The 10,340-nt window shown below is 36.5% G+C and overlaps 1 protein-coding gene across 1 annotated transcript in view; it reads right to left on the bottom strand.

Annotated features, from left to right (window-relative positions):
• The window catches only part of LOC104278267 (apolipoprotein B-100-like), a 35,710-nt gene extending 31,678 nt beyond the window's left edge, over nt 1-4,032 (bottom strand). The window contains 3 exon segments of the mRNA XM_009877674.1: nt 2-115; nt 2,314-2,352; nt 3,975-4,032. Coding sequence (XP_009875976.1) covers nt 2-115; nt 2,314-2,352; nt 3,975-4,032 — 211 coding nt within the window.
• Between the last annotated feature and the right edge of the window lie 6,308 nt (nt 4,033-10,340).

A 10,340-nucleotide genomic window follows, 5' to 3' on the forward strand; every position in this document is an offset into this window, starting at 1 on the left:
TTGCAAGTAATCTTGGAACCGCTGCGAGAATCTGCTGTTCCCGTGATCCCATTTGATGTTTCTGCTTCGTATGAGTAAACATATTTTCTGAGGTGTTTAAATCTGGTTGCTTCTTCTGCAATTGGGAAAAAAAAAGTGCTTTCATTACTTGGGTAGGATATGCATAAGTAGATCCTTAAGATGCACACTTAGTGTTGTGTAACTAAAATGAATGTCACATATAAAGGAAGCATGAGGACTCTCCCTTCATTTCCTTTAACAGAATAGCTTTCAGATAAAGAAGTAATGTCTTCATGTCAACCTTCACAAGAAAAAACTTGTGGTGAAAGCATGGTGCTGCTCTAAGTCATATGACTGAAACTGGAAGCAAATAAGCACAGCAAGAGATGGAACAGCAAAACTAGCATTCCTCATTTAATCTGAATCTACAGAGTATCATTCTGCCCCAGAGGCTCCTGAGATATGATCTGATCTAAATCAGTTATTAGATCAGCGGATTTTACTAGAGTAGACTCTTTTCAATGAAGATAAACTTTACCTATATAAAGGGCATCCAGAACAAGGCAAAAGCACCAAGTTAAGAGTAAGAATAAGGCAGAAGGAAGTATTTGCAGAGATGTTTCTCTTTCTAGTAAAAGAAGCCCCAAAACCTAATGGACTTCCTCAAAGGGATGAATTTCACCTGTTTAATTGTCCCTGTTGCTTTCAGAGGCATTTCATCTCTGATTTTAAACTTCTGCAAACAGGCATGAACGTGATAATAGAGACATAGAGAAATAAAAAAGTCTTGAATACAGAAATATGTATCTTATATCTCTGTCAAATACAGACTGAGTAGCTCACTGGGATTGTGACACTGTTGTGATGCTGAGTAAAAAGTAGTTTCCTAAATTGCTCCTCTGTGCTTACTTGTGACTGTGTAACATGTTAAAATCCTGACCCGCTTTTATAGAAAAAAAAAAGTCATCTTGGTGTAAACCCACATGCATACCATCAACTCTGACTGATTTTACCTGCCTATAACAGCCATGAATGTAGCTTACTCTTCCTCTTTTATAAAATATATGTCATGTCAGAGGCCAATGACAATGTTATCTTTCCATTTATGTCACAGAATTGTATACATAGAGAGGAGAACAGAATAGTACAATAAATCTTGCATTTCCTCCTTGGACTATCACCTTTATAAGCCTTACATACTTTAATAGTATTTTAACTGAGAATACTTTCACATAATTGTTAAACAGAGTTAATATAATTAGTTCTAGCTATCCTACAGTAATCAGAATCTTACAAATATTTGAAAAGTGAATTAAATTATCTAATTAACCTTAAAACTAACAGCTATAACAAAAGATTCAGCACTATCCCTGTCACTTTTGAGTATAACATTGCTTAACTGTATGTTTGCAATGCCAGTATCTCTTATGCTAAAGACAAAAAGCTAATTATTGATTTATTTCCTGCTTTTAAACAAAAATAAATGGAAAAGGTTTAGGGAGTGATAAGATTAGAAATGTAAATACCAAATAATTTATCATATCAAAAATACACAAGAAAATGGCAACGAAGCCCAGAAGTTTTTAAGTTGGTTCAGTCAGTTGCCTGGAGATGGTGCTAAAGCATTTAAAAAGGGGGAAAAAAAAACTTTGAAGACAAAGAGCAGGACAAGTCAGTCGGTACTTTGACCCTATGGTGGAACATTATGTATCTAACCAAGCAGTCAGGGCCAGTCAGAGTTCATTATAAAGATAGGGCATGAAGTCAGCATTTCCTGACTCTTGACTTGTTTGAAGAAATTGCTGTTCTTGCTGACAGAGTTGATGATTTATTCTACAGGTATTTAGTTAGATATCCAGCTGCGATTCTATGGGTTTAGCAGCCACAGTGAAGGGTAAATGAGAAGTGAGATTCAGCCCATGGTAAAGGGTAATGTACATAACCCCACTGCTAAAGTTTCACAGGGTTTTCTAGATAAACAGGGTTTTCTAGATTAAGAAATTTGCACCTGACAATTAAGAAGTCAACAAACCACTAGAAAGTAGTTCTGTAACAGGAGTTTTTTAAAGGTTTAGAAACTTAATCTCAGCTTCTCTGACCTCAGGATACTTCTGAAATTCTTTGAGCCAAGCCTTATGGATATTTAAATACCTAAAACAGATGACAATAAAGACCTCACAACATTGCCATCACTTTTGCTTCAGTTATTTCAAAGGAGGAGACTTATGGAATAGGAAAAGTCAGTCACTGAAAGATGCATTCAGTTAATATAGCAACATAAGATAGCAAATGCAGATGCAAGAAATCACTTACTTGAACATCCTGGATTCCCATTTTCAGGTGTTTCTTCCTCTGCATAGAATAAAATCAAGCATTAAAAGCTGGAAAAGCAGTTTATAGCTATAAAAGAAGGTTTATGAAAATACTATATTTTTAATGTAACCCCTTGTAAATTCATACCAACTTCTGATGTAGTTTGGCACACTGATGTAAATAACAAATCTACTATTAATATTGACAGTACAGAGTCAAATATAAAGGGAGTTACAGTAGTTGCTTTGATATTGTAGACTAAGACCTCAGAACAAGTCACTGAATCAAATTATTTTTACTTAAACTGAGAAGCTTCTACGTTAACAAGTATTTTGAAAAGCCCTGTATTATGCAAAATAGAAAGTTTATAAATGAGGGACACAAAATGTAGAGGTAAAAATGTACCATGTAACAAAGTTTACTTCAAAGTTTTAGTTTATTTAAGCACACAAAAATCCTGAATAATAGATGAATGGCTATATTTTTCTTTCCGTATATATTTAAAAAGGACAATTTTAATGATTAATACTACAATTCTTTGCCATTAAATCTATTCTAGCTATTGAGAGTTCATTCTTTGGAGGAAAAGAGCACTGATTGTAAGACTATTAAAGAAGGATTATTTGCTCCAGTCTGTCCAAGGTATGTCCCATATGGTTCTATTTAAAATAAAAAATAAAAATAAAAGAAATCTAGTAAATTGGCTGCATTCATTTCACGGTATATCATTCTTTGAGATATCACACATGAATGCCAGCACATTTATAATAATCTCAGCACACTTGCCAAGTTTTCTTTACAGAAATCATAAGGTTTACCACTCTATAGAAACAGTGTAACACTGATTAGAGTAACAGCAACAGCAACGGTACTACTACTATTACTATTACAACAGTAACAGTAATAGCATTATTAATAACCATTAGAAACAAGTGCATCCTTTATACAACATCAATCAGCAATAGAGTATTAGTGCAACAAAGGTGGATTTCTGATGAATTTCATTTGCCTATAAAACCAGACCTACATAATTGGCTGAAGACTCACATTCCTCCTTGAAGTTCTTGAAGTCTTAAGTAACACTACAGTGTTGTATTGCAGAACACCACTTTTTGCGAAGCAAGGAGAGCTCACAATCAACAGCAACATGTTGATCTCGGCTGTCTTTTCTGATCTTGGGAAAAAAAAACCTACTGTCCTACTTCTTTTACTCCTGTTATTACTGATGACTGCATCCCTTTTACACAAAATGGCATTTCACATGTCAGTATTGCCTGCCAAACACATTTTGCTTTATCGCTCTCCATCTTCACATTTGCTACAAGATAAGTTAGCAACAGCCTGGATGATATCTCCAAGCTACAGTACTCCCATGGGGTTTTAAAAGCACAGCATTGCAGAAAAACAATTAGGCCAAAATAAACTGAATTCCTCACAATTTGCAAAAAACATTAAATCTGACCAAAAAGACACCAGGTGACATTTGTAACTTTTTCTGTGCTGGGATCCTCCTATGATTGCCCAGTCCTGCAAAGGGAAGAGATGACTTCTTCACCACACTTGCCCTCTCTAATTCTAAAAGCCATTTTCACATGATTGTTGTTCCAACAGGTTCATAAATAAAGCAGCAAAAAGCCCTAAGAGAGAAAGGCAGTACTTACGTGTGAGAACAGCACTGCTGAGCAGCAGCAAGAACAGCAAGAGCTGCACAGGGCCCATGGTTGAGCCCTGAACCCTCTCGCTGTTCTTTCTTTTCCTCTATTTTTCCTTCCCTCCTCTCTTCACCTCTTCCCTACCACCTCAGAGGGAGAATGAGCCCTCTGACTTGGACTTCCATTTATATAGTCTGTAGCAAGCAGCTGAGGCAAACGGTTTAGAAAGCTCCGAGCAAATTGCCAAAGGTCCAAAGGTGAGAGTCCCAGATCCTTGCTGCACTCCAGGGAATGCTCCCTCTGGTTGCTCGGAGTCCCTAAAGGCAGAAAAGTGAGCATATACTGGAGATAAGTCCCTCTTCCAGTTCACTGTGCGTTTTTTTAGGGGTTTGGGGTTTTTTTAAATTTAATGGAGTTTTAAAAGCAAAAACCCTCAGGTACGGGTTCCAACAATGTATTCAAATGCACTTCCCATATCTACACAGAAATGATTCCAATAGCTCACTGCAGCATGCACTCAGAATAAATGTTGAGAGGCTTAAGGGCACAAGTACTTGAGAAAATGAGAGTATTGTGCAATTTAGACATCTTCCTTTTACAGACAGGAAAATGAAAGGTTAAGATCTTTTTTCCTCTTGTACCACAATTTGTCCTATATATCTCTAACAATAATTTTACACTTACTTGCAACATTCTGGTAAATCAGGTCATGCACATGTTGAAGGTAAACTGTATAATTATTTTGTTTCTTTATTTTTACTTTTAATTTATTTTGGTTGCTAATAATAGCAAATATATGGAAATAAGATGATAAAATTTATCTGCATGAAGAAGGTAAACCTATGAAGAAGATACACCTGATTAAAACAAACAAAAACCTTCTAATGAATATGTATATTTGTAAAAAAGACTGGTTTCTGACATAAGAAATTTCAGTAATTTGAACTCTTTCTCTACTCATACCTATCAAAGTCAAATGCAGTAAAAAAGCTGACTATGAAAATAGTTAAGACCATTTTGTTCAGTAAATTTAATTTTTATATATCTGATTAAATGGAAATGTTTTAACATTCCCAAATCAAAATATTTCCTCTTAGCTTGAATCAAAAATCAAAGTTTGGCTTAAGTAAGCAGTAATTTATTTTCCCTTGAAATGGTGCCATGCATCACAGCAGTTATCTTTAAAGTCTTTTATTTCCTCATACCCTTGTTCTCTTGGACATTATAGTTCAGTTATATTTCCCAGGATGCACTATGATCACGTAACTCCTAAACACCAGTTCAGCCAAACAATATGCACTGATATACCATGAGGCGTACTTTCCAATAAGGAAGACATCGTCCTTGTAATTAGGTTTTGTCTGATGTCGTAAACAGGAGCATCTCACTTTGGAGAGATTTCCTGCAGAAATTATTTTCTTGGATTCATCACTCATGGAGGCTTCACATAGGTAGCATTTCTTAGAATTTTCCATTTAGTGTTCTGTGCTTGGCTTATACCAGTCACAGATACAATGAAACTACCAATAAGATTAGAATTTTTTACTTCTAAAGCAGCATAGGTTTTTATTTATTTTTATGTCCACAGCTGACTCAATATGTGTTGTGATATGTAAAAATGATTTGACTTTGTAATATGATTCTACCAAAGAGACTGCAGAAAAATATCATATTTTTGCCCACAGCATGTGATCCTTTTCTGCATTTGAACATCAACAGGTTTAGACTATTACTTAAAATAGATTTATTTGTTCACTTTAGCACTACAGATAAGTAGAGCTCTTGAATGCGCAGCATTCAGAGATTTCATAGCTACTGCCTTATTTTCCCTGTCTCCTCAATGCTTTCAGGTGGTTATCTGGGCTCAAGCTGAGGCTGACTGGTTATATTAGCACAACATTGCACAGACAGTAGCAGATTACAGAAGCTACGACTCAGCCCACAAGGATGCTGGTAGCATTGGTGTACCACTTCACTGTGATGGGTCTATATTGCTATAGACCTAGTCAAGGAACAGCATGTTTCTCACAACAGGTGTCAAAAAATACCACACACTACTTATTGATTCAGTCACCAAGGAATCCTCACACTTTTCACTTCATTGGAATAAGACAATATTCACATAGAGTTAGACAATGTAAAGTTCTTATTTCAGCTATTTCTGTGAAATTGTAGCCTTTGACCTTGGAACAGTTTATCTTCCAGAACAATCTAGTTTAAATTGTATTATCTTATTTCACTCTTCGTCTTTCTCAGTTAATTTTGGCTAAGTCCCTCAAGCGCATCTCTTCAAACTGCTTGATAGTACTGAGATTTTCTATCACCGGAGAATGGTCAAATATTTCTACAGTACTCTTTAAGAGAGGGACACGGTATCACCTTCACTGACATATCCACCAGAAATATAATCTTGTGCTTGTAACTGCCTTGTCTTAGGATAAAGCCCTCTTCAGTTAACTCATTTAGATTATTTATTAAGTTTTACATCCCATTTTCACCCAGTGACTTCTGAAAGACAAAACTACACGTAGTTTATGGAAGCAATTATGCCAACCATATCCCAGGTTGCATCAAAAGCAGCATGGTCAGAAGGTCTGAAGGCCCCTCTGCTCTGTTGTGTCTAGCTCTGGAGTCCTCTGCCCAAGAAAGATATGGACCTGTTGAAGCGGGTCACAGAAATGATCAGAAGCATGGAACACCTCTCCTATTGAGCTTGTTCAGCCTGGAGAAGAGAAAGCTCCAAGGAGATCTTATTGCAGCCTTCCAATACTTAAAGGGAATTTATAAGAAAGATGGAAGCAATCTTTTTATTAGGGCCTGTTGCAGTAGGACAAGGGGTAATGCTTTTAGATAAATATAAAGAGGGTAGATTTAGACTACATAGAAGGAAGAATTTTTTTTTTACAATGAGGGTGGTGAAACACTAGCAGAGGTTTCCCAGAGAGGTGGTAGAAATCTTATCCCTGGAAGCATCTAGTTAAATATGTCCCTGCTTACTGCAGGGTGATTGGGCTAGATGACCTTCAAATGTGCCTCCCAACCCAACTCATTCTATGAGTCTATGATTAGTAATAAGTTGCTCATATTCCAAAAAATCCCTGGTTACCTTCCCTTCCATCCCTCTCTCCCTTCTCTTTTGCTTTCTTCTTTCCTTCATGCCCTTTGCCTTCCATCTCCTCCTTTTTCTTCTTTAGTTTTATCTTTTCTAATAAATATAGCCATTACAGAGAGTTCACTTTTTTTTTCCTTACTTGATCAGGTCAAGCCCAGCACTTCTGGTTCCTTGGGAGCTCCTTGGAAACATTGGTCTTAGTCTTCTTCTGTGTTTTCCAGATCACAGTGTCATCTGTTTAGGTCTTTGCACGTCCCTCATCAGAGAAAAATGGTTGTATTTTCTGGCGAAACACCTATGGTGCTAACTATAACCCAATGGCAATTGGAGGAAACCATGTCTCCCAAAGGAGGTGTTGGAGGTGCATAAACATACACTTTGTTTGTCTAAGAACCACTGCCAGAAGCCTGCTGAGGCATCAAGAGTAGAAAAATATTTGGCATAAGCCATCTCTTCCAGATTTTCTCTCCTTGTAGGTAGTGGAAAATGTTTCCTTTCTACATATTTATTTAGTTCTTTTGAGTATATTCCTGGGCAAAGGATCTGTGTTCTTTTTGCACCAACAAGAAAATGTCCTAATTCTGTTGACCCTTTTATTCACACTCTCCTTCCGAAGTACTAAACAAAGTATTTTGTTTTGTTCCTAGGCAAAGAAATGTATATTGAACAGTGCTATGTTGGGATCTCTAAATTCAGTTTTGAATTCTGCCGTGATAGTCCTACAAAGATGTTGCAAACATCTACTTCATTCTCTCTCGCCAACAAAATGACATTGTGAAGATGTATTCTAAACTAGCTTTTTCTCATCTTTCTTTCTTTTCTTCCAATTTCTTATTTGTCCATACTTTCCATTCAGATGCTCCTTTCTAAGCTCACCACTGGAAGATTGAACTTCTACTGTCTCTTTTAGTACCAATAACACTGTTTCTGCTACAGATGTTCAGTGCAGCCGTGAAAAAGGTAAGCCTAAGAAACAGCCCATTTACTTTCACAATGATAATCCAGGGATTTCCTGTAGCAAAACTACTTGCTGCTGTTCTGGTAACTTTCATTGAACCAGTGGCATTTGTTTCATCCTTTTTGTCCAGGCTGTAACGTTCCAGTACTGCCAGTCCTGTCAAAATATCATATTCCAGTGGAGTGTCCTGACATAAGTGGTTCAGTGAACCATGGTTTTTGAGAACTCCAACTTGAAAATCTGTGCACCAATTCGCTTCATCTGTTCCATGGTTTCAACCCTCCATCATCTTCATGCTGTCAGAGCTCATGCTGTCTCCATAGGCTTTCATGTACACAGGATGCCATCTCTGCCTGCAAAATTCCAACCGTTTTCCCCAAATTAACTCACACTACCACTGTGCTTTCTATGGTGCTTTTCCTCATCTCTGCATCTTGCCATTTCTCAGAGACTCAATTTGTTTTCCAGATTTACAAGTCCAGTTCATCAACACAGAAACACTTTATTTCCTTTTCTTCTTTCTTTCCAAATATTTGTCATATGTTAATTTTCTACAGAATACAATGTCGCTCAAGTAGACATACTACAGTTAAAAAGTTAGCCTTCTGCACTTCAATTAAATGGAAGCTTTGAATGTAAGAATTATCAGTTATAGAAATACTGCCTAACTGTTTTTCTTTTTGCTGGCTTCTGCTTCTCACAAATACACTGAGGTGTAATGTTTAAATCTTTTTCAGTTGTTTGGGGAGCTCATTTTTCCACCACTTGGAGCAGTAATTTTTTCTTTCTGCTTTTGACAGCTGTTCAATAATCACTCAAAGTCAAGGAGTCTGACAGGTTTCCTTCACTCAGTACCTGAGCTGATCCATCAGTTTGATAGTTTTAACTGATTGGTATTGTGCAACATGAATTTCTACAAATTATTACATGGTATTTTATTAGATCGTCCTGAGCCTTTTCTCCTTAGATAGGGGAAAATTTAAAACCTGTCTTCACATTAGCAATAAGGAATAGAATCACAAATGGGCTAATTTGCCTTCCAGAGCATAGGAAGCCCTCACTGCTAGCTTTCTCTTAATGTTAGATTATTAATGTTACAGAAGATGACCCCTGTGACATACTAGCAGCTTGAAAGCCACAAGGAAGGCTCTGTGGACTAAGCTTGCACACAATAGTTAAGGAAACAGGTTTAGCCAGTGTCTCATCTGAGGAGGAGAAAGATATTGCTTTATTTTTTTTTCATTTTACTAAGGTGCTATACAAGGAAGAAAAAGAAAAAATGAGTCAGTACTTTTTGCATGACGTTACCAGAAATGATAACGTAAGTATATGAAGCCACAAGAGTGATAGTAGATATGGCTGTCAGGTGGAAACTGAACTTTAATCTATATATAGACCAGGTTATAAATTTCATTACTGGATGATGAACTGCACCTGTTAGGCTTGAGGCTCTGAAAAGTTAGAAAGGAAGGGGACATGTTATTCATCTTATTGGTACTGACATCAAAGGCTTTTTGCTTTCTGGTCACCTTCGTAAATGTAGCCTTAATGAGGAGTGGGTTCATTTTCCTGGCCAGGGTAAAAATGTTTTCAAAATTAGAAACATTATTGTAGTGGTTGTGTTTTTAAACTCTAGGACAGGCCAAGAGTCACAGAGATTTGAGAAAAACCCCCTGCCTTTTAACCCTAAGTTGGCTTTGCACTAAATAATTGAAATATCCTCAGCTTACTCATACACCTGAGTATTTTGCTGATTAAACACCACAATTCTACTGATGATATCCAAAATCCTTGATTTTTAGAAAAGTCCTCTGAAAAGAAAGGTCTTTTTATCTTACGTATCTTTACCTTAACTATTCAATATAGCAGCCTATATTTACATACAACTGACAGGAAACAAATTCATATTTTAAAGACAGATACTTGGGATATTTTTAATTTGTTACACTAAATATTTATATCCTTACTTATCTGGGGCAATGTTGTAGTGCAAGAAAATACTACATACTACACACTACATACTTCCTCTTTGCAGGTACAACTCATCTAAAATGTGCTGCCAAATCTTAAACGTTTCTAATGTATTTTACTAAGAAAAGCATTTGTCTGTATTTCATTAATTTTTCAGTTTACTAGTAATTATCCTCTTTCCTGTTTCTGTCCAGAAAAACTACAATGACTAATATTATCCACTTCATATACTGTTTTTATTCAAGAGCGCCTTATTAGCGGTGTTCCTCGGGGGTCTGTTCTGGGCCCAGTGCTGTTCAAGAACTTTGTCAGCAACATGGACGATGGCATTGAG

This window comes from Apaloderma vittatum, unplaced genomic scaffold (genome assembly GCF_000703405.1).
Source record: "Apaloderma vittatum isolate BGI_N311 unplaced genomic scaffold, ASM70340v1 scaffold360, whole genome shotgun sequence".
In the NCBI taxonomy this organism is placed as follows: Eukaryota; Metazoa; Chordata; class Aves; order Trogoniformes; family Trogonidae; genus Apaloderma; species Apaloderma vittatum.